Source organism: Antechinus flavipes, chromosome 6 (genome assembly GCF_016432865.1).
Source record: "Antechinus flavipes isolate AdamAnt ecotype Samford, QLD, Australia chromosome 6, AdamAnt_v2, whole genome shotgun sequence".
Lineage (NCBI taxonomy): Eukaryota > Metazoa > Chordata > Mammalia > Dasyuromorphia > Dasyuridae > Antechinus > Antechinus flavipes.
Window position 1 is genome coordinate 15181788 of NC_067403.1, and position 26037 is coordinate 15207824.

Sequence of the window (26037 nt, forward strand, 5' to 3'; positions counted from 1 at the left end):
GGGGACTTCATCTTTCTTTTTCTTTTACATACAAAGGTAGAGCAGTTATTAAATATTTACTACATGCTAGGCTCTGTGTTAAACACTGGGAATTCAAATACAAATAAGCAAGACAGTTCCTACTCTCAAGGAATTTTTTTTGATTCTTCACTTGTGTCCAACTCTACTTGATCCCATTTGAGGTTTGCTTAATAGAGACGCTAAAGTGGTTTGCCATTTCCTTCTCCAGCTCATTTTTACAGATGAGGAAACTGAGGCAAACAGAGGTGGAGTGACTTGATCAGGATCATACAGCTAGTAAGTGTGATTTGAACTCAGGAAGTTTGATTCCAGGTCTGATTCTCTAACCAAAGATTACATTATAATGAAAGAGCAAAATATCTTCAAGGTGAGGTAGAAAAATAAGGAGAAGGCAGAGATGGCCCAGAAAGGGCATGAAGGCCTAGTTCTGGGCAGATCCTCATATCCTAGCAGGAGAGTCCAAGTTTTTAGTGAGAGGGAGATACAAGGATGAAAGTTGGAGGACGGACAGCCTGGCACAGAGCCTGGTTCCCAGCAAAGCTGTACAAGGCGAATACATCAGGAGGCTTTGTCTTTAGGATTGACTTGGCAACTTTATATGATCAGATTGAAGGATGATTTTTCTAATGTTTGGATTAGTACTAAAAAAAAAGAGTATTATTTAGTCACCTCATTGAATGTTTGCTTCTAGCCTGTGGTAAAACATCAGCACAGTAAAAATGTGTTTCTTGAACACATCCATTGAAGTATTGATGGTATGAGGACCCAAGTTCTTATGGGTAACAGCTTTTAGGAGATGAGTAGAATTTAGCTAACCTGATTCTCAAATAAGGGACACAAAGTCTGCAGCTGAGCCCATGCTCAAAACCTGTTCAGTTTGGTAGGAGCCACCAGGGCTTATCATCTTCAAAACAGAGTCTCTTTGACTTAAAAAGAGGGATTAGAGTAAGACTTTGTGAAAGTGAATGGAGAAACACAGACTCCACATTAGGAGGATCTCACAGAGCATCCAGGACCCATATTTGACCAAGGATTGCCCCAACAGCATATAGGACAAGTGCATATCTGACATTTGCTTAAAGACCACGAGTAATGGGGGACCCATTACCGCCGATGTGGTCTTTCCTGCTTTTGGAAAACCTTAAGTGATGGGGAGTTTATCCCTATGTTAAACCCAGATTTATATCTTTTCAGATTTCAGTCTGGACTCTGCCCTCTGAGTTCAACAGAAGAAATCTAACTCCTTTCTAACAAAGAAACCCTTCAAATACCTGAACACGGATATTATGTCTTCTCAGTCTTTTCTTCCCCATGACTAAAAGCCACAGCTCCTTCCAACAAGCCTCACAGGGGCAGCTTGGTAGAGGAGACAGACTGCTAGACTTCAGTCAGAAAAATCTGTGTTCAAATCTCAGCTCTGCCTTTATAACCTTGGACAACTCCTCTGGGCTATAGGTTCCTCACTTATAAAATGAAAGGACTGGAAGAGATGAGCTCCAATATCCTTTCCAGATCTGAACAGATGATGTTATTCATCTGTGACTCTTGACGGCCTCCTTTGTATGCTCTTCAGCTTATCCTCAAGCCCAGAAGTGAACAGCTGCATCTAGGCAGCGACTAATCAGGATAAAATAAGGCAGAACACTCCCAAGCCCTGGACACTCAGATTCTTTTCATTTAGCCTAAGACTGCTGTCAGATAACATGGTTTGCTCGGATTGCTCCCATTAAAAACAAAAAGTAAACTTATGGCAAATGAACGGATATCCAGCCATGTTCACATATTGTATACCTGAGAAATTTCTGTAACTTTATCTCTATTAAATTTCACCTTAAATTTGGTTTAGTGGTCTAGTTATTGCCATCTTGTGTCTGTCATCAACATTATAGCTCTCTCTTCCATTTTCATATCATCTGCAAAGCCATCTCTACCTTTCTCCAAGTCATTGATAAAAATATTGAACATCCTAGAGCCAAGGACAGAGTCCCTGGCAGGCCACTAAAGACCTCCTTCCAGATTGACTGTTCTTTGGGTTAAGGCACTGTACCAATTTTAAATATAATATATACATATGGATATATATATGTTACAATCCCCCATTGTGTATGTTACAAAATGTCCACCCAGAGATAGACACACAAACTCTGTGTCCTTTTGATAGACTGGTACATTGTATAATAAATTATGCTATAATCACTCCAGAGTACCATTGAACCAGCGATACCTTTGGAAAAGCACAGTGCTTCCTCCGATTATGTGAAAAGCCAAATTGGCAGCCTGGACTTTAAATAATAACATGTTACTCTAGTTTCAACTGTGTTTGAAATATGCTTCATTGAACACTTAATTTAGATTCAGACACTTATGTTTGCTTAATGCCAATTAATTATTAAACATGTTTATTGAAGTATCACAGCCATGTAAGGGAGCCATCTTTCATATATTTGTATGGCTGTTTAGCCTCGATAAATACGTTAACAATCATTTATTGTTTAATGTGAGCATGATATTGGCTATTTAAACTCAAGTACTGACTACTTAAAATACTTAAGAGTGAGGGCCAAGTAAGTCATAGCCACATTATTAGTTGGGTGGGAAACATGAGTGATACAGCTATTGGGGATTAGATAATGTCCACAAAACAGGTCAGGCAAAAAGCCCATACTGCCAGGGTATGGGTGTTTTCCAGGGTAAGATACCACCTCATTTATATTCTTGGCAGTCCATGATTCAACTTCCCTTGGAAAACAAATGGAAAAAAGTGCTTATTATATCTATAGTTTATTTGAGCAAATGTCCCTTGCTCTGTGTGTCTGTGTGTCTGTGTGTGTGTGTGTGTGTGTGTTTCTGGGTTCCAAACTTTCCTTTCTAAGCAATCACATATTCACCTTTCTCATAGTGTCAACCTTACTGGTACAGTGCAAGTAATAATGTCTATTTTAAAATGCCTATCAAAAAAAAAAGACTTTTTAACCTAAAATCTAAAAATTGGTTCAACAAATTTGTAATAAGTATCTCCTATATGCAAGCCATTGTGTTACATTGTGGGAAAACAAAGATTAAGTAGTATAGATGGTGCTTTTAATTAATTTACAATATAGTAGTAGCTGCCCGAGACATACATAAATAACTCAGAGTCTCTGAGACTTCTGGGTGGCTATCCCAAGTTATAGGTATTTTGTTGGTCAGAATCCTCACCAAAATAATGATTTAGCCAGCACAGAGGCGGAAAGAGGGGTAACGGTTATCTGTGATGCCCAAAGAAGATTTCATGAAGAGGGGGCTGGATTTCAACAGCTGGAGGTGTTGGAGATACCAGGGACAGCATACAGGGATGCCTAACAGAGGTGAGAAGAGAGCATCCATTCAAGGAGCTGGCTAGTAGCCCGGTTAGCCTAGAGTGTGTCTGGGGGGTGGGGAGTGCACAAATTAAGCTGGAAAAGGTAGATGGGAGCTTTGAGCACCCCAATTAGAACCAGAATTGGTATAGAACAGTCAGTAAATAGATGCACAATGACACGGTCAATCAAAATCTGGCTTATTACAGCAAGACAGCTCCCCGGTGTAGGGACCTGCATGGTGACCACTGGGCTCCCAGAATACCAGTGTAGTTAGGGGCTCTCTTCCAAGTGTCCCATTTTACAAACATGCTAGTGATTGATCATAAATGTTTCGAATGAATTCCGAGTGGGAAGATGATGGTGATGATGATGATGATGATGACAACGATCACAAGGTCTGAAAAGTGCTTTACATAGGCTATCTCATTTGGTCCTCACAGCAACACTAGAAGATTGGTGCCATAAGTATCCCCATTTTACAGATGAGGAAACTGAGGCTAGGAGAGGCTAAATTACTCATCCAGAGACACAGTTAAAAGTGTGAACCACAATTGGAATTCAGCTTTCAGGGACTCCAAGACCAGCCCTTCTAAGCTGCTTGGAGCACTTATGACATTGCATAAGAACATGGCCCAGTGAAAAGGCACTGTGATCAGGTATTTTGATAAGAGGTTGGATCCAGTGCAAAGTACAGTGCCCTAGGGATGAGGGCACTTGAATTCTAGGGCTGCCTTTGTCAGTGACATAGTGGGCATGGAATTTGGCTTCTTGAGAGCCTCAGTTTCCACATCTGTCGATTAGCCTGGCCCCATAGAACCTTGCGACAATTACATTAAATAAAAAAATGGGAAAGTGCTTCGGATGCAGTTGAAAGTACTCCACCAATCACTTTTATTGAGGTCTTATTACTATTAACATAACTATTATTAGGCCTGCCTTACCTATTTCCCAGGGGAGTTGTGAGGATTTAATGAGATAATGTGTGGGAAAGTGCTTGATGAAAGAGAAAGTTCCATACAAATTAATACCAGAACCTGGGTATCTATCCTTTCCTCCTGGTCCCACTCCTAGCAGCACCTGTCTGCAGCTGTTACAACAGCACACCTGAAGTGTGTCCAGCTTTGGAAAGGACTCAGGAGATGTCCATCTGTGTGGGATGCTGGGCTCGGTGAGTGCTCCACCATCCATCCCAGTACCTTCCTTTGTCACTGTCCTCTGAGTTCTTGCCAGTTCCCTTTTTAAAATGTGGCTACTGCCGTGACTGATTTTAAAAGGGTCGCCAATAGCCAACGCCTCTGGGCAGAAGAAAATCTAAATTCCTAGACACTCGTGACATCCCGGTTGGAATTTTAAACGGTAGAATTGTCCACTTAAAATCAAATCAATAGAATTTTAATTTACATCAACGCCACTCTCACTCTGTCTCCCTTAACTTCTTCCCATGACCTCTTTTCACCTCTCGCCTACCCATGCTCCAATCAAATGTACTATTTTGTTTTACTGAATGACATTCAAACATTAGATGCAGTCCCATATGAGCATGTGTTACTCTCATAACTGCAATTTCTCTATTTCCTTATTTTTAAGTGGACAATTTAATGGTTGCTTTATTATGTTGATGTTTTACATTTTCATTTTTTTTTTACTTAAAAAATTGCATGATTTTTTTTCAGGGAAAAAAACCCCAGCTCTATTTGAGTCAACCCTCCATCAGAAAATGGGATTTTTTCAAGAGGATCACAGAGGATTACAGAAAGAAGAATCAGGCTGATACCACAATGTTAGAGTCAATATTCACATCTTTCAAGATGAGGTTAACAAAGCTGTACAATCATTTACAATCTCTTTAACAATTTCATCTTGCTTACTAATTTTTTTCTTATACTCTTGTTCAAATATTTGAGTGGCTGTACTTGTCAATGGAACATGAAACAAGATTCACATTAAAAACATGTAATTTTGCCTCTAGGTTACATTGGAAATAATGTTGACAATGGAGCAGGGAGACCTGGGAATCCCAACTGCATTGCCTCCTATCTAAACAACACTAGACAAGTCCCTCAGTCTCCTTGGGCCACATTTTCCTCAGCAGGAAATGAGAAGATGGGGCTAAAAAGCTTCTGAAGTTCTTTTCAGCTTTAGATCTATGCTCCTATAATAAAATATTCAAGAATCACAATATGCTGCAAGTGATGTTGGATTGAGGGGACATTTTATACCTTAAATAGATCTTAAATATATCAACTGAATTCATCTGAGTCGTGTTATAATAGACCATTCAAAGATATTTAACTAATCAGGGCTGTTGGACTGGCTAAATATTTCTCAACTAATTCTGCATTGCCTGTGGTTCATGACCATATGTCCCTAGAGAAAAACGAGCTAGATAATGTAGGATGGGTAGGGGAAGGTGGTCTTTTCATTGCCTATTTCAGCCCTTTGTAATTAATTAATATGGTACCCTAAAGTGACCTCTATTTTCATCAAAGTGACTCTTTCAGGCTTCATGCAGGCTGGAAAACCTTAATTTCTTTTACAACTAATAGTGGAACTATTTACAAGGTACTCTCTGAATATAACCCCAGGGCCATCACAAACATTTACAGCTGAGTACTATTTTAACAAACTATATTTTAATTAGTCAATTGTACTCCCATTGGACCCCTGTTATTGGCTCGTGGTTTTTAGTTAATTGGTTTACTTTCGAAGCCAATCAGAGAGCCACACGTCAATAAAGTACCGCTCTACTATCACTTTACTGCGCCAACATCCGATAAAATCAGGACACTTAAAGACTGTCAGCTGGTGCAATATAAAACTCATTATTAAATGCAAAACACTATGTTTATGCATTATCACAACAGCTAAATTTAAATTCACAAAAGCTGGCAAAGGAAATCTTGTATGACATTGTCAGGGGCTTAATGCTTACATTTTCTGTCTTTTGCAAACGCGATATTGGATTATTGGTATTCTGCACCAAAATGCCACAATTTTTAAAGAAAAAACAAACCAAAAAGAAATGACACCGGATAAGCAACTCTGCATCGTCTCTATCGACACATTAGTTGCCTCTCCTGGTATAGCTTATTAAGTGCATATTCTGTAAGGGGGACATTAAATGCACACACAGTTTCAGGAGCCCAGATCCAAAGCAGCCAGACAGAGGAAAAAAAACCGGAGTGAAGACAACAGTGTTAAGGGTGATGAAGAAGTTGGTTTAGACCTGTCAGTGCCCAGTTAGATACCAATTTCCCTGCTTCTCTCGTGCTGATAACTACAGAGAACAGCACTGTGCCTTCCAATTTCACTTAGAGTTTGGGTCAAGAAATTTAAATCAATAAAGAAAAATGAACCCTTTTAGATCCTTGGTGGACAACTTCATAGGTTCTCTTCTATGGATGGATATCTTCAGTATTCTACTATAGGGCAAAAAAATGGCAGAGCCTCATTCATCAAAAAAGCTGGAGACGTAGAATTCCTACCTAGTGGTTCTCAAAGGAATGCCTGTGATCCTCTATACCCCTAACTCCCTGTGGGTTTCCATTCTCCCAAGGAATTTCCCATCACCTTCTTTTTTAAATGGACTTAACATCCAGAATCTGTATTTCCCAAAATATATTTAAGGTTCATCGGTTAAAATGGCAATGCTGTGATAAAAATCTGCTGTTTTAACCCCGTAAAATAGTACAGGAGGGCCTCTGGGTTCCATTAACACTGGAGAACTATTTCCAACACTTTCTTGTTTCTTTCTGTGTCCCATTCCACTTTTCACTCTAGTGACCAGGAGATTAGGAAGTACCAAACCCGTCCTTCTCTCAGTGCATGGGCATTCTCCTAAATCTTGTTTCCTTCTATACCCCATCCCTTTATTCTCAATATAACCTGGGGGAGTATAAAGTGCCAGACAAGTATCTGTATGTACAGTACTAGAACATACCTATTATGTGCCCATGGGCTCCTCTTTGGTCACTTCTGGAAATTGGGTCTTTTGGCCTTTCACATAATAGCTCTTTCTTTCTTTCTGAACAGTGCCCTTGGCAATTCACAGAAAAGTTTCCCCGTGGTGATTTGTGGAGGCTACAAATGTCCTCATTTGGCTGAGGAGTTAGCCTCCTGTTTCCTCATTAACCTTTGAAGAGTATAACTTTCAAGGAAGAGGATGGTACATAACTAGATTTCTGTTTAAATACCTCGTGACGTGCAATAAGGATAGAAAAAAAGAGGCTTCTGCATTAGTGCCGAACCCCAAATTCTTCTCGGAAGCTGGTCTGACTTGGCGGCAGACGGTGTTCAGTCATGGGTAACCCCCTAAGTTCCAAACCCCCATTCCCCTGAGAACTGCTTGCAAGTAAGCGAGGGGGGCCACAAATCTTTCAAGAGACTGTTTGGAGATGTTTTATGGCTTGTAGGGTTACAAGGCTCTAGCTGAACAAATGGAAAAATTAGTCTACCCTAAAATATCCAAGGCAAGTAATTTTCCGTCACCTTATTTTTCAAATGTACTTAACATCTAGAATCTGTGCTTCCCAAAATATAGATAAGGGTCGTCAGTTAAAATGGCAATGCTGAGATAAAAATCTGCTGTTTTAACAATCACCCATAAAATAATGCGGGAGGTCCTTTGGGTTCCATTGGGAGTGGGGAACTGTTTCCAACAACACTTGCCTTTAGTATCTTTGAGTTTAACTAGCTTGAACCATTCTATAAGTGGGCTCTTTTACCCTTTGACCTCTCTGGTTCATCATAAGATGTCTGTTCAGTCCCGAGAAATTTCTCAAGGCCCCCAGAGTAGTTTCTTTATGTAGTTGGACTGGCCAGGGATTATGGAATTATATGTGTTCATACACTATAAAGAACTGGCTGATTCCCCACCCCCCAAAAAAAAGACTTTTCTACTCTGACCTCCCTGCCATGGGGATGTTAAGGCAAGTTAAGTGAAGCACTGTTTAAACACCCAATAGTGGTTGACAGGCTGGCTTGTAACCTCAAGGGTGATCCGGCCCTTTATTGCCGTTCTACCTGAACCACCTATCAATCTGGGCTTCTGAATTCTGAGGGCATGCTGCTGCCCATTATCAAATGTCTAATTTTCTTATGTGAGGTTTAAAACCAAGGACTCAAGGGGAGCCTGTGACTCTCACATCACATGGAACTTAAAATAAAAACCAGACCTATCATTTTAGATGCAAATGAGAATCAAAAGAATCCTGGGGTCTAATGGTGTTTCATTTGGGGGAAGAGGAGGCAAGAACGGCACATGGATCTGCTGAAGATTATAACATTCGCACTGTACCTTTGGGCAGGTTAATTGCTTCTCAACCTATGAACATGAGTCATGAAATTCCTACCCCGAGGTAAAAAATTTGATAAATGTAGCCAGAGAGTGAAAGGAAGATCTGAAGGGCAAGCAAATGTGAAAGCAGATCCTGCCTTTCATTGTGTAGACCTCCCCATGCCCCCAAAACAAAGCCAGCGTCACCCCCAAATTCCTTAAACATACCCTTGTATGTGAGCCCATACCCAGATGGACCAGAGCTAGGGACAAATAAAAAAGGAATGAGGGGAAAGGAAAGGGGAAGGATAAAGGGAAAGGTGAGGCAAAAAATAATACACATAAAAAGGTGGTTAAGAAGAAAAGAAAACTAAAAAGGGAAATAAAATAGAAAAGGAATACTGGCAAATGATGGCAACAGAGAAAAATCACGACATTCAAATAAATTCAGTTAATATTCCTTGTCGGCTAGTGCTTTTGTTTTGTCCTCTACACATTTTCAAATCTCGGGAAAGCTTTGCTTTGTCATTAAGAATGACTTGCTCTTACTATTAAAGTAAATACTTATGTTAGCACAGAAGTAAATGATTTTTTAAAAATGCATCCATCCCACACTTCAGGAGCTGCAAATCCAGCTTTTTATCCCTTATTATATATCTATGTATTTTAATTACAAATGAGGCTTATTTGGGGCTTTGTTTTATTTAGTGAATGCTGATATTTCCATGTGTGTGTATATGTGTGTGATTTTTTTCCCCCTTCTCTCTCTTCCATGAGTTATAGCATAATCTCAGGTTCTCCTTTTAGAGCTAAGCCACAAAGTCATGTTTGATAACAGGGTTAGGGCAAAGAGATGGTAAGAAAAACCGAAAGAGTTAAAAATGAAAAAGATTTCCCCAAAGGATGTCCTTTCCCAGATTTAGCCTCTGAAGCTAAGGATCCCGACTACTTAAAGAACACCGATCCATAGCCTCGTCAACGATCTCCTCGGCGTGCCCCCAATTAGGCCTCGGAAGCTTTATCTGGTAAGGCACTTGGTGCGCCTAGGTGAAATCTCTCCAAAAAACTATCTGAAAATGAACATAAACGCCAAGGGTTTGAGCAAGGGTTGCCTTCAGCGTGGGCTAGAAATTGAAGCTACCCTGGCAAAGAGGACTGTTATTTGGGGGTTCTGTCAGACTCCAGTCGCTTCCACATACACACACACACACACATACACACACACACGACCTTTCTCAATTGTACTTTTGTGCACAGCTTTAGCTAGAACTATGAGTGCACAATTTAGTTTGGAGTTTATGAGTTCATATTTTATAATTAACGTTGCCAACAGGGGAGTTTGATTAATGCCGAGCAGTGGATTTTGAGCAACGCTCCATACAAATTGCCAAATTTAGCAATAAAATAAATTGGTTATGTGAACATAATTAGTAGGATGTCTGCTTAAAATTCTAAGCTGAATGTGAATAATTCCGAATCATCTGAGCCACAAATCCATTATTTGCAAAGGGGGAGGGGGACAGAGGGAGAGGCCGACCAAGGACCGCATTTGTGTTTTATTTCGCCCTCCACCACAATGCTGTTCTTTCACCACCAACTCAAACATAATGAAACTTCCGAACTGGGCTGCGACAATATTTTTGAGCAACACAGAAGCACACGGGGAAAAAAGGGAATGTAATAAAGATAAGAAATGCTAAACTGCGAATTTTCATTGCAAATGTAAAATCTATAAACAAATTTCCAACAAACACAGCGTTACATTTTTTGACGTGCCGAACATAAAACTCCAGCCCACGATCACATGGGGATGCTCTTACAGTACCTTATTGTCCCCCTGTATTTCTCCAAGTCTCTGCTGAAGTTCTTTAATTTCTTCTCCCAGATGTTTATTTCGGTCCCGAGAATCACTCAATAGTTGTGCAAGATTAGCCTGGAAGTATCAGCGCATTATGAAACACAATTGGAAAGAAAGGAGTGAATAAGCTCAAGGATTTATTATTTTTATGGATGTGGGCATCGAAAAACAGCAGAACTATACAAACACCATTAGAATAAATGCACATGGGAGAACCCAGAGGTAGAGAAGCCCAGCAAAAAATAAATAAATAAATAAATAAAAAGAAAGAAAACTACCAACACTGCAGCTAGAAAAGCAATGTGGAGCTGTAGGGCTTTTTTTTTTTTTAACCAATGAATAATATGGAGTAAATGGGGAAATTATATTCATTTACTAAAAGGATTCAAAATTATTGGATCTCCTAGGTTGAATGAGAGAGAATAACTTAGTACCAGTAATTGGACCAAGATGTTTCCCAGTCTAATATTATTTTAGATGATATTTATTATTATTGGAAATAAGAAGTTTGGGTATCATTTAAATAAATAGCTTGACACAAACTTTTTTTTTTTTTTTAGCTCAAGAAATTATCATCACAGTTCTAGTGGTGAATATTGGAACTACGAGACTGATAAGGTGAAGGGACCTTGGATCTGTTCATTCTGCAGTTTGGCTTCCTTGCCCGTCACTCCCTCTTTCCCCTGTTGCTAGAATAATCTTCCTCAAACACTGGCTTCATTATACTACTCCTGCCTCAAGATCCTACAATGGCTCCCTATTGATAGCAGATCAAATCTAAATGGTTCGGGCTAGCATTCAGTGCCCCAGGAACCTGGGCTTGTCACAGCGATGTTGAATGCTTTTTGCAATGATTTGGATAGCAGCTATTTTTACCAATGTAACTGGATCATTACTCCTACTCTTTCTCAAGGCTAGATGTTCTTTTCATAATACTGCCACATGCTTATAGCTTGATGGTCCCCTTAGGAGTACTAGATAATAGATTGAGAGTTAGCAGGCACCTTACAGGTCCAGGAGTTCTTCACTTGGGGGTCCGCAAACCCATGGAGTCTGTGAATAGGTTTTGGGGACCCATGAACTTGGAGGGGAAATAAATACATCTTTATTTTCACTAATGTCTAGCTGAAATTTAGCATTTCCTTCAGTTATTTAAAGGTATTATTCAGAAAAGGGGTCTCTCTCTCTCTCATACACACACACACACACACACACAGAGAGAGAGAGAGAGAGAGAGAGAGAGAGAGAGAGAGAGAGTGTTAAAAATCCCTGATCTAACCCAGCTGCCTTCTTTTACAGATAAGGAACTTAAAACCCAGAGATGTTAGAATTATTCATGCAAGGACTCTATGTCAGTGAGTGACAGAGCCAGAATGTAAACCCTCAATCTAGTGCTTTTTCCATTATAGCCCCTTTGTTGTGCTTGCTCGTTCCACCGGCCCTGATTAGAATTTCCACCTCCTCTCCACCAACCAAAACTCAATACTCCCTTTAAGATCCAGCTCAAGGTTTTTCCCTTCTGAGAAACCTTCTCTAACTGCTTTATGCACTGTACAATTTTGCTCCCAAGTAACTGCAACTTGCCTCTGTTCTGTAATCATTTCTCTTTGCTCTCCCCCCAAAGACTATCAGTTCCTTGAAAATAGAAGCCATAGCACCCTTCTTTAGCACCCCTTCACCATGTCCTGTGCTGTGTATACAGAAAGCGAGGGAATGAATGGATGATTAGGAAGACCAGAGTACCTAAAATGGAACCAGTCAGCCCAGGCTCCACTCTTAAGAAGCTCCATTTCAAAAGCTCTCCCCAGACAAATACTCACGCCAGACACTAAGAATACCACCCTTCTGAGGAGAGAACAAAAGCAAGAGGCCGAGATTGAAACTAATGGTCACAGGTCTCAGGAGGGACCTGGAATAGTAAAGTGCCGACATTTAAAGTCTGAATACAGTGGATAATAATGCCTGTGTCCTACCTATTTGTGAAGATTACTTGCTCAATGAACAGAGCACTATTGAGTTCTTTGGAATACAAAGTATTTTTAAAGGGCAGACAGAAATTGCCATCCACTTTTTATGTATAATATTTTCAATTAACTATTATTAAATAGGATCTCATTTTTTCAGTCCCATTTTAGCAAAGGGTTATGATACTAATAACTAGACTCAAATCATTTTGGTGAGTCTCATGAGGTAGAAAGAAGAATGGTGGGAGCATAAGGAGGATTAACCCTCTTCTGCAGGTGGGAAAATAAGAAAGATGAGACAGAAGGGGGCCAGCCAACAGACTATTTGAAAAGTTGCTTCGGAAGCTGTTGCCCTTTGCCTGAAAGACAACTGAACTGATTATTCTGAGCACAAATTTGACAGTGATTCTTAGACATGATTCTTTAAACACTTCTACAATCCATTTGGTATAAGACCGAATGCCTTTGAGAACTGGTCATTTTCTCCTTCCGTGCTTCTTTCCCTTTTCTGTTGATCAAACTTTAAAGGAAAAAAAAAATAACACTGCAATAATAACTTCTCCCAATGACCTCAGCTTAGCATTCAGTGGGCCTCATTATCCCTCTCCTAGATAATCATGATAGGTTCCTAACTAGTGCTCCAGTCTCTAATTTCTCCTTATTCCAATCCATACTTCACAGAGCTCTCAAAGTCATCTTTCTAGAGCAGTTTTGAAGATACCACTCTCTATTCAAAAATCTCCAGGGGTTGCCCATTTTCTGTAGAATAAAATATCTTGTAGAATTTATGGTCTTCCACAACCAGGCTTCCAACTTCTCTTTGCAGTCTTAAATTATTGCCATTTGTGGATTTATGTTCCGGTTCGTCTGGTCTACTCACTGTCACCTGCACAGGCTGCCCTTTCCTCTGGTATGACTTTTTTCCTTATGTATACCTGTTGCTATCTTTGTCTTCCTTTAAGACACAACTCAGCTATCATCTCCTCCAGGAAGCCTCCTTCTACCCCATAATCTAGACGTAATTTCTTTCTTCTGAGATTTGCCCAGATTCTTTATTTGGTCCCCTCTCTTTTGATTGAAGCATTCTCAATCTTATGTTACACTGAGTTATTTACATGCTCAAATTCTCTCCTTCTTCCCATTAAAATTTCAGTCCTTGAGGACAATGTGTAAGTTATGTAATTATATACAGATGGATGGATGGATGGATGATAGATAGATAGATAGATAGATAGAGATAGGTAGGTAGGTAGGTAAGTAGCTAGACAGATAGATAGACAGACAGACAGATAGGTAGACAGATAAGTAGATAGACAGACAGACAGATAGATAGACAGATAAGTAGATAGACAGACAGACAGACAGATAGATAGGTAGACAGATAAGTAGATAGACAGACAGACAGATAGATAGATAGATAGATAGATAGATAGATAAAGATAGGTAGATAGGTAGACAGATAGATAGATAGATAGATATAGGTAGGTAGGTAGGTAGGTAGATAGATAGATAGATATAAGTAGGTAGGTAGGTAGACAGACAGATAGATAATGGATGGGTGAATGGATGGATAGATGGATCGGTAGATAGACAGACAGATGGATGGATGAGTGGACAGAGGGTGGATGGATGGATAGATGGATGGTTGGACAGATGGGTAGACAAACAGACAGACAGATAGATAGATAGATGTCAGTCTCTAGCACTAGCTATGTTTCCCATGTAGAAGTGATATCTGTTGAAAAATCAGTGGTCAATACTATGGACTGATTGGACTCTTTTGTATGACTATGTGGGATCATAAGTGTCACATGCTGTCACATATCATTTATTACAAAGGGTTGGCTCTCCCACCCCGCTTCACTTTATGAGACCCTACTATTCACTAGCAGTGTCTTGTCAGTCCCTTGCCAATCTGCCCACCCAAAATTTCACAGAAGTGCTCTTAAAAGAGTGAGAAAACAGGAGACGTGTGAAATGAGGTTAGAGAATTACTTATTTAGGGTTTCACTTCGGCCTCGTTCCTCCTCTCCCTCCCAGCCCTCAGCCCCCTTGAGCACAATTATCAAGAGTCCAGTGTATCTGCCTTTCCCCCCAAAGAACTCCCAAACATTTTCTTGACATTAGCTCACTGATCCTCACACTATTCCTGCGAGGCAAAGCAGCAGCAAGCATAATCCCTTCTTAACAGATGGAGAAACAGGCAAAGAGATGGAGCGATTTACCCAGAGGTGAGACTAGGAACAGAGGCACAATCTGGGTTGGCGGGGCTCACGCCTGGGCGAGGAACGCCCGCCGCAGCCCCTGAGTGGAAGGGATTTGCCACCTGCATCCAAGCCCAGAGAATCTCATCATCACCATCTTGAGGAGATGCTGCAAAATTCAGTTTCCTGGCCAGAGCCTTGCCCTGAATCCTAGAAGGAAAGGCGTGGAAAGCTGCTTTCAGGCTAGACCTTCCCAGCCTTTCCCCCTTGTAATCAGGGACTGCCGGAGTCCTGAGCAGTCGGAGCCGACTCTCTCATTTCCCCTTCCCGGGATAATTGGAAATAACTCGATTAGACCGTCTGGGTATCTCGATACAACGGTGATAGAGGCACCGTGGAAATGCATCAAGAGATGGCTGGGCTGCTAGATGAACACAAGTCCAAGCTGGTAGCGGGGCGGAGCCCTAGCGATGTCATTGTTGTCTCTGATCTCCTCTGGGTGCTTGGTGGAAAAGCATCACTGGAAGTCCACCAAGATGGCAAGAACAATGGTCAGCTCCCATCACCCGACAAAAGTCAGGGGAGCTCAGGAGTGAGAGCTCTAAAACTGCCCGCATGGAGGGTGTGGGATGGAAGGAGAACCTTTGCAGATGAATTTGTGGTTTTCTAGCCGTGGGAAGCAGGGGGTGGAAAGAGCAAGTTTGGGGAGTTGGGAATTCTGGGCGGAAATTCTCAGTCTGCTACTGAAAAGCCTCAGACTTACTCCCCATAAAACAAGACGACAGCCATCGATGACCGTCCGATCTATGAGCCTACTAACGATCCACAAGGTGAGTTGTTTGTCAAAGTCAAGTCCCTTCCTTCCACTCCTTCCACCACCTTGACTCCAAAGCAACAACTGGAAAGTGGAAAATAAGTATTCTGATGTGGTGCTTAATTCCTTGACATACACCTCAAGGGGAAAAAAAAGTAGCACATTTCAAAGTGCTCAAAATAGAGGAGAAAAGTTCACACAATTCTTTTGACCAAAAATAACAACCATGACTCACATGCATCCACCATAATAATCTATCACGCTCACACGCAGCGCCTGCTTATAATTTATCAGCTATGCAGAGCACTTTGTCTCCGTGTTATTGAGAAGGTCTCTGTGACCATCAGTCCAAAATAGCAGCGTTCTCTAAGAGAAATGTCAGCAACGAAGGGGCAGGCCGGCTACCGCTGGGAAGGATTTCATGGGGACAGGAGACAAAATCAAGAGATTAATTCCTCCCAGTCTCCGGAGGAGCGGGGAGCACAAACATTATATCAAGAAAAGGTGTGGGGGGCGTTAAAACCTATTTAAAATATTCAGATCCAGGGTCGACATTAAGATTTGACATTTTAGCCCCAACAGTAGTGAATATTGACAGACAAAAAGAGAAAAAAAAAACTCTCACAATAAGAGTTTTCTTTTTTCTTTTTCTTTTATAACTAGTGTCAGTCAGGGGATAGGAAAAGGAATAAAAATAATAGCTAATATTTATATAGCATTTACTATGTGTTAAGTGCTTTATAACTATTATTTCATTTGGTCCTCCCCACAATCCTGGCAGGTTAGTATTATCTGCATTTTATACATGAGGAAACCGAGTCAAACAGAGTTAAGTTGGTCCAGGGTCATACAGCTATTGTCTGACGTTGGATCTGAACTCAGGTCTTCTTGATTTCAGGCTTATGGCTGTGCCAAGAAAAACATGAGTGGGGGGGAGAGGAAGGGAGGAACTTAGGGTACTATAGAAAAAGCCCTGGAACTGTGGTCAGGAAAACTTAGGTTCTGAAACTACTGGCTGTGTGAACACAGATGAATCACATGTTAACCTCAGTTTCCTTATCAACAAAATGGGCAAAATAATTTCATAGTCCTTGTTTCCTAGGGTTGTTGATGAAGATCAAATGAGATTTATATACATATATATGTGTGTGCATGTATATACATATACACAGAGCTGTAAAAATCTTAGAATCTATATAACATATATATCTATAAAAACTCTTTATATATATATAATATGTATAAATCTTAAAAATCTAGAAATGATATGTATATATATCTGAATTTTAAAATCTATGTAACATATCCATATATCTGCAAAATTTCAATCTGTATATCTAAAAATCTGTATTATATATGTAATAATCTTAAAATCTATATAACATATGAATATATATGCAAAAAATCTTTAAATCTATATAATATACACATATATGTAAGCCTTAAAAATCTATATAATATATGCATATACAGCTGAATCTTAAAATCCATATAATATATACATATATCTGTAAAAACCTCAGAAATTATATATTTGCATATATCTGTAAAAATCATAAATCTGTACAATATACTTAAAATCTGTATTATATCTGTAAAATCTTAAAATCTATGTAATGTATCTATAAAAATCTTGAAATCTGTATAATGTATATATACACCTATCTATCTGTAAAAATCTTTAAATTGGTATAATAATTATAATAATATTATATTATTATATATAATATATGATATATAATTATATAATAATATGATGTTAATATAATTATAAATTATAATTTTAATAAAATACCTATTTTATTATAAATTCTTAAAATCTATACATCATATATTTATATGATATACATTATCCACTATCTATAAAAATCTTAAAATCTATATGATATATATCTGTAAAAAATCTTAAAATCTACCCTGAAGTCAAGAGAACCTAAGTTCAAATGTGGCCTCAGACACTTAACACTTCCTAGCTAGGATTTTAATTCCTAGCAAGTCACTTAATCCCAACTGCCTCAGCAAAAAAATTTTTTTAATCTATATAATTATATATGTAGAAATCTTAAAATCTGTTTATAAATCTGTCTAAATATCTACATATTTATAAAAATCTTAAAATCTATACATTATAGCTGTAAAAATCTTTAAATCTCTATAATACATATATAACTATTAAAAGTTATATAATTATCCATAAAAATCTTAAAATTGGTATATATAAATATAACTATAAAAATCTTAACATCTATATTATATAGAGAGATTTTATACACATACATAACTGTTAAAATTTATATAATTATCCATAAAAATCTTTAAAATTGGTATAATATATAAATATATCTGTAAAAATCTTAAAATCTATATTATATAGAGAGAGATTTTATAAAATCTTAAAATATAAGATAAATATCATCTATTATTCTGATCTCCCCCACAGACACCCGTCATTCTTTGTCACTTTGCTGGAATTACAAGAGCTCCCTCTCCCAAACCAGTCCACGGAGTGGAAACTTTTTCACACATGGGAATTTTCTCCCACCAAGGACTGGCAGTGGTTGTGAAGGGGCACAGAAAGAGCAATTCAGATCACTCCAGAAGCTGTCAACAAGAAGGCTAATGAGTGTCAGTCACAATGGGTGGCAGGTGTCCTCCTACCTGTGCATTAACACCTCTCAAAATTCCATGGATCTAGGTTCCAGAATTCTGTTTCCTAATATCCAGGTACAGACTCTGTGAAATTGATTTCATGAGAGGGGCTCCCAAAACAAAAACAACAATCAAGTGAATCCTCAAACAAATAAAACTTGCTCACTGACCAGTTGCTGAATACTATAAAGGAGTATAACAATCATAACAATCATCATTCTGTGCTGTGCTTTAAGTTATCCAGATATCAATATCATTTCAGTATAAATACGTTTCTGGACATCTATCTATCATGAGAACCAGCTTTCACCCCCCAAAAAAGTTCAAGATGGAAAAAAATTCACCACAAAATAACATCTCTCTCTGACATAAAAATGACAATGGATTGTGTTTATATGGGAGTGAGGGAAGGGAAATTGGTGAGAAGGGACATGGACGGATGAAAAGAACCAGAACTAGGGTAAGGTAATCAGAGTTTCGTCCTAGGCTGCTGACATTTAGAAAGGGTTGGCTGCACTAGAACTGCTTCAGCAGGTATAAACAACAGATCTTTGCAGCTAGGTGCCACGCACAATAAATGGAAATAACAATCTATTTCTCCTCTGTGCTCCCCAAAAGCCTGCTCTGCTCTGAAGTAAGAATGATAAAAAGAAATCTCACAATCGTTTAGTGAAATTCATGCAGGCAACTCAGACCTAGCTTAAAGGACTAACTGTTCTCATTTCAGTCATTAAACAACTGTCAGCTGATAATGATTTTCAGTCTCCATTAACCTGAGCAGAATTCAAACCAAGGACCAGGAGGTGGAAGGCTCAGCATTTCAGGAACAATCCCTCAAGCCTTCCAGAATCTTTATGCCTTATTACTTTTTACATTATTTCAGAAATCTAGCCATGGGAAAAAAAAAAATGAACCTGCTTCTCATAGCTGTAAAAAAAAAAAAAAAATGTCTACAATAGAGTCCATGTAGCCAACCTCTTAATTTGAGAGCAGGTAAATCAGGGCAGGACTCAGAGGACAAATTCTCCACTGAGTTAGATCACTCCTGAAGAAGAGATGATCGAGGCAGGAAGCCCAGGAACAATTATAGGAACCAAAGGTGGAAAATGGAGCTCAACTGCATGTATATAAAACAAAATGTTGTTCTGAGCTCTTTAAATCCACACCTTCAATCAAGAAAAGAGCTAGATTAAGCTAGAATGGGGTGGAGGGAGGGGATGTTTGATGAAACCTCAAGTACACTTGATGGAGAGGTGTGATTGATAGCAAATTTAATTGCAATTTCTCCTCCACTGCTTTTTTGTATGGAAGTGGCAGTGCCGTGCTAATAGTAATATAGAAAAACTTGCTTTGCTTGGCAAAGGCCCCCCTTCACAGGAGCTGCTACGAGATGACCTCTGCTCCTGGGGACGGGCTCATTTCTTCATCTTTACACTGACGCTTATTTATTTATTATTGTTACATGAGCTCCAGAAGCCTGCTGTAGCACGCACACGGATGCAGGTCTGCAAGCCAATGGATGGGGTGTTTGCTCTGTTTAAAGAGTGACTTAATGAGATGCTCACTGAAGAGCCTCTTTCGCACTGCTGTGTTTCATAGTGACTTTCATTACTGTAAGGAGGAAAGATAACTTGGGGGAGGGGGGGAAATGGAGCCCAAGGACTTGAGTTCAGATCCTGACTCTGACACAGCTGGTGTGACAGTTAGCAAGTTACTTCATCTGTCTACACCTTCCGGATGGAGTGGACGACATAAGTCCTTGATATCATTGGGGTGCAATGGATAGAATATAGGATTTAGAGGAGTAAGAGTCTCTGACACTTACCAACTAAGTAATTGTGATGAGTTATTTCTAGAATTCACACAATGATTGTTTTTTTTTTTTTTCTTGGACACTCAGTACCTTCACCTGCAAATGGGGAAAAGAATATCTGGAGAACCCAATAAGACTATTGTAGCGATCCAAGGACATTGTACGTGAGCAGCTTTTGAATTTTAAAACTAGAGGGAGGGAAAGAAGGAAGGAAGGAGGGAGGGAGGGAGGTCATAGAAGCTAGGCCAGCTAAAAAACTGATGACTGACAAAAGATTTACTTAATCTAGCAGAGAAAAGATAGACCACAGAAGCAGGGCCATCTAGAACACCAAGATGTGGGAAAGGGGCGATCTGGAACACAAAGACGTGGCCAAAGGGTGATCTACAACACCGAGACTGGAGAAACGTGTGATCTGGAACACTAACACGTGGAAAAGCGATCTAGACCATGAGGACACAGAAGCCAGGCCACCTAGAACACCAGGCCACAGAAACCGGGCCATCTATAAAACCTGGCCATGGAACACAGGCTATCCAGACCATGAGGTCTTTTAAGTTTAAATTTAAGAACTGGAATAGCATGGAATTGGAAACATGCCCTACATTTCCCTTCCTCTGATCCCTTTTTTTCCAGGTGATTGTGGTTGCTTAGAATGCCCTCCCTTCCTGTCTTTGCCTGTGAAATGTCTACTATGAGAGAAGCAAATCTTAAAGTCCTGACCTTCCCAAGCCAAGCTAGTTTTTCCTTAAAAGGTATTTAAGAGGATCTGAGACTTCATTGGCTCAGGACCCAAAGGCCTAGATTGTTAACAGAGTTTCCTGTTGTCCTAGGCACAAAAAAAAAAAAAAAAAAAATTCCAGAGCACAGAGTGCCATCTGGTTCTTCCCTTGGGCTTCTGGCCAGCTGACCATCACGGGCAGCATAATCAGGAGGGCTGCACCCATGTGAGTCAATACTATATATCCTGGCTGAATATCCTTTTCTTGTTCTAAATATCTTTTCTCTGCTAGATTAAGTAAATCTTTTGTCAGTTGACAGTAGAATGTCTCATTTAATGTGTACTTGCCTTGAACCTAAATTATCTCACCTATCCCTTCACCCTTTATTTTTAAATTATATTTTATTTTTTCCATTAGTAAAAACATTTCTCTTCTTTCTGCTTTACTCCCAACCACCAAACAAATAGCAGTAAGAAAATCAGTATAACTATGAGTGATAATCAAGGAAAATAAATTCTAGCATTGATCTTGTCCAAAAACCACTCTGCACCTACAATCCATTGCCATTCTATCATCACTAGTCCTCCAAAATCACTGTTGGTCATTGTATTGATCATCGTTCTTAAGTCATTCAAAGCTGTTGTTGTACAAATAATATGGTCATTATTGTATAAATTTTTCTCCTGGTTCTTCTCACTTTTCTCTGTATCAATTCATACAAATCTCCCCAGGATTCGCTGAAACCAATTTTTTTTGGCACAACAATATTTTATTGCATCCACATACCATAATTTGTTCAGCTATTCCCTAACTGATGGGCATTTCTCCTTAATTTCCAGTTCTTTGCCATTACAAAGAACTGCAATGAATATTTTTGTACTTAGAGGACCTACTCCCCTTTTTTTTCCTTTTTCTTTTTCATTTCCTCTTTAGAGTATTAACTTAATAGAATTATCACTGGGCCAAGATGTAGACACATTTTAATGACTTATTGACCTATCTATCCTTTAAAGCCCAACTCATAGTACGTCCTCCAGAAATTCTTCCTTGATTGCCCCAGCAGGTAATGAATTTCCTCCTCCAATTTTGAATAGTAATTTGTTCCAGAACTCTTGAATACACTTTTTATACAGTCTCTATAATTACTAGTAAAGTTAGTGCCTTATCCTCATAATAGAATAGGAATTCATTAAAGGCAAGAATCATATTTTATCTAAACTTTTATCTTCCCTAGCCCTAAGCTTGCTCAATATATTTGGCACCTGATAAATGAGAGCTGCTATGTTTGAAGCAGCTGGTCAGACCAGCTCTTTTCATCTAGAAGAGGAGAGAAGATCCTCTGAATCAGCTTGAGTGAGTGACGAATAGCTCTGAGCTCAGTACTTGACTCCATAGGAATTCTACCAATCCCTGGGTTTAGTTTTATCAAACCTCCGCCTAATTGGTACATTCAGAATTACTTGGCACTTAGTGAGACATGGAAATCGCCATTCATTAGGAGGAGGCTCCAGCTCCCTGGTTGTCTCAGTTTAGTATAAAACCATATAACTCATATGGACCATCTAGAACTAGTCTATTAACTGAAGAAGGTCAGGTTCTTGTACTGAATTTCCTCAAACCGGGTCAAAGTAAGGACCCCAACAGTAATAAGACAGAGCACCTGTCCCATGTTCTTTGTGTATGAATGAGCGCTCAAACTGATGTCGGATATCATTAATATAGAGATTTCCTTTGGCAATATATAATAACCCATCAATGAAAGCTCATCTTTTACAGCTCTCAGCCATGTCTTCCCATCCCTTTGTCACGAACAATCCCATCCATGTGCCAAGCTCTTTCTCTATTTTCTCCTGAAACTAGAAGAGTACCAGAGGATTAGCTGGTTGTACCTTGCACTTGCCACATGTCAAATTGGTTTGCATCGCATTAATAATCCTTACAGTTACATCAAGTCAGAGAAAAGTGTTATGTCTGTTCCTGAAATCCTGGAGCTGACTAGAACAGCATTGTCAGCTGAGAAACTAAAAAGAATACTTTCCCATGGCTTGGCTGCTACAATCTAAAAATGGACCGGGGGAAAGATCGGGATTATATGGCTTCTTCATGCTAAAAGGCCTCATTCTGATCTCACAAGAGCATTAAAAGAGGATAATTTAAATACCTTTCTGTCTCTTTGGGGGAAAGTGCTTCTTTAGAAGAATAACTTTGTTCCTTCTAAAGGTCTTTTTGAGATCATCTGGTGGCATCTCAATGCACGTACAAAAGAGCTCCATATCTAATCTCTGCAAACAGTTCTATCCGGAGTATGTATCAAGGGGAAATTTTTGTATCAATATCCCTTGAGAAGCTATTAGGAAAATTACTGTTGTCCTAATTTCTTCACAGATCCCATAATGAATGATTAACCATGGAAAATTGAACCTTTTAAAAGCATTTTAACTTATCCCACCCATCCTAAACCCAGACAACACTTATACTGGAACTACAAAGAGAATAAAAAACCTTTGGGGTGTTCTCAGACCTTCTGGTATGGAAAAAACACACAAGCATTTGATCCTTTGAATTAGAACATGTATGCAACATGTACAGATGTGTATTATTCATCTGTACGTGTATGCGACATGTACAGATGTGTATTATTCATCTGTATACATGTTATTTTCTCCCAGTACAATGTAAACTTTCCTGGGGGATATTTTCTTCTTTGTCTTTATATTTCCAGTTCCTAGATCAATGCCTGGCACACAGTAGGCATTTAATAAATGCCTATTGAGTGGAATTGAATTACATGCAATGCAATATACTCTAGCAAACTAGGAATTGGGAGATCTGGATTCTAAGTAAATCCCTTAATTTCTCTCGGCCTGAGTAACAGAAGCTGTAAAATGTAGATGATGGCAATACTTCCCCTGACTTCTTGTCAAGGTTGTTTTCATATTCCTGTGAAATCAGATATATGGAGGCTCCTTTAGAATTATAAAATTCAGGTGTAAGGGGAGAACTTTATGACTGTCTTCTGTAATATAAAACTGGATTGAAATAATCTACGGGAGCCAGGAAGGACCGCACAGGATTGCATTTATCCCTTATTCGGAAACAGAGAGGAGGCTCATTTGCAGACAAGATATCAATGGGACGTTCCATTTGGCGTCTCGCCCTTTCCCAGCACCGCCATCTTGGAATTCTACATATACATAACTATTAACTACACAGGTGAGTGTCTCAAGTTGCCTCACTGAGCTCCTATTTTCATGCCTTCCATTTGTACAACGTGTGCTTATGTGTTCTGCAGCTGGAGGGATAAATACTCCACTTGGTGTTTTGCCTTTGGGATAAACATGTAATACAATCCGTAAGACTTGAGGTCAGGGGGCATCCTTCCACCTCGGTCTGCTTGATGAAAAAGTTTAGTGAATAATTTTGTCTCTTCCTTTTCACCTCCAGTTCCCTGCTGTACCTCCCACTCAAAACATAAATAAATAAATAAAAGTGTCCATTTCGGGCAAAATGAAGAGTTTCATTAGAGCAGCAACTAGAAATTTAGTTCTGTATCAGTAGCTTTCCCCATACTATTTCCTATAGGACAGTAGAGTTCAGGTAAAAAGAGCTTTAGTATAACAACAAAAAAGAACATCATCCAACCTTCTAAAAAGGAGGTAAAATGGAGCTTCTCTCTCTTATTCTCCTCTTCCCCACAGACTGTGGTCATTTTTCCAACTTCTCGTCAAGCTTCCAGAGACCATGTTTAGTCCAGCCCATCAACTGGATAATTGTTTGTGGAGCACCGGGGTCAGTTAGTGACCACCGCCACCAAATATTACGAGAAAGGAATCAAATGCCAACTTCCCAGCCATCCAGGCAGTATCTCACCCAGCTATTCCATGCTTCTGGGGCCATAAAGACGCATCGGAAAAATCGAAGTGAAATTCACCAGATTCTCTCCGGTTCATGCAAATTTTTTATTATAAAGTCATGGAATGCAAACCCGCCAAAAACTGTAAAACTGCTTCATGAATACTAACGAACTGTAAATATCCTAAATCAGAGCAAAGACTACTACTGAAAGTCACAGAAAACAACCCGAGCAATTCGAGATTAAGGATTCGAATGTTAAACAATTCATTCCCATCCACCCAGATCATTTTGCAGGGAACTTCTAGCTAATGCCATGGCAAATCCTCTTGCACCTTGGACCAAATTATGAATGACATAAAATAATCATAAAAGGAAACTGCTTTAGGAGGGGGGCAGGGGACATAACATAGAGGAGAGGGAGCATGGGGCTCGATCTTCAGGTCAGGGGAAAAACAATTCTTTTTTACTTGGCTATCCAGTCTAAGATGTCTATTCTACCTAAGACTGTAGGTTTCCAGAGGTCAGAGCACATCTTTTATTTTGTACAAAGTGATGATGACAGCAATTAAGAAAAGATTAATTAATATACTTTTGTTGGGGAGTTTTTCAGTCATGTGTTTGTGACCTTATCTGGGGTTTTCCTGGCAAAGACAGTGGAATGGTTTGCCATTTTCTTCTCCAGTTCATTTTATAGATGAGGGAACTGGGGCAACTCAGGGTAGAGTGACTTGCCCAGGGTCATATAGTTAATAAGTCCCTGAGGTTAGATTGAACTCATGAAGATGAATCTTCCTGACTCAGGACTTGGCACTCTACCTACTGTGCCCTAATTAATGTATGCACAGACAATTTTACAATTCTAGGCTAGATGGAAAGAATTTTAGAATTAGATCATGACAAACTAGTCACCAAAGCTATGAAAAACGCCAGAAAAAGCCATTTATTTAGCAACACCCTCACCCAGCCTCCATCCTATCCCATCCCAGGGACAGAGTTTTCCTCTCTCAACTGGAATACTGGACTAAAAATGCAGCATGATTCAACTCAACAGAAACAAGTGAGAAAGTGAAAATCCATACCCATTTAAGTCTACCTCAAGGAAGTGGTTTAAAACGGTTCCTAGAAACAAGCCACTGGAAACATGACACTGTTCTGCAACCAACTTGGATGAAGGGAAGATGACTGAATTTGTAGGAAAGGGAATTGACCAGAATTCTGATTGTACCCTTTCTGCCTGTGGTCATTTAACTTCTTGGGGCCTATTTCCTCATCTGTATATGAGCAGCCCGAATTAGATCATTTCTAAGGTTCCCTCCAGGCTGAGATCTTTCATAAACCTGAGTATGTTCATGAGCAGAGGCACAAAAGTGACTCTAAAGAAGTGGTCTCTAAATTGCACATTGTGTTTTTACTAGTAGCCTTGAAAGCCTCACCCAGACAGATCTTCAAGGTAGCTATTAGGATCACTTCTAGAAAGTTTGTATCACTCCCCTCACAGAGAGAAACTGAGGCAGAGGTAAC

General features: G+C 39.4%; 1 protein-coding gene across 4 annotated transcripts in view; it reads right to left on the reverse strand.

Moving 5' to 3' along the window:
• CCDC149 (coiled-coil domain containing 149) overlaps positions 1 to 26037 on the reverse strand; it is a 132132-nt gene that overhangs the window by 54923 nt on the left and 51172 nt on the right. For 3 of the 4 annotated variants that reach the window (XM_051963898.1, XM_051963897.1, XM_051963896.1), the window contains exon 4: positions 10463 to 10570. The exons of the other annotated variant lie outside the window; for it this stretch is intronic. In XM_051963898.1, the coding sequence (XP_051819858.1) occupies positions 10463 to 10570 (108 nt within the window). The remainder of the gene's footprint in view (positions 1 to 10462; positions 10571 to 26037) is intronic. 4 annotated transcript variants of the gene reach the window in all.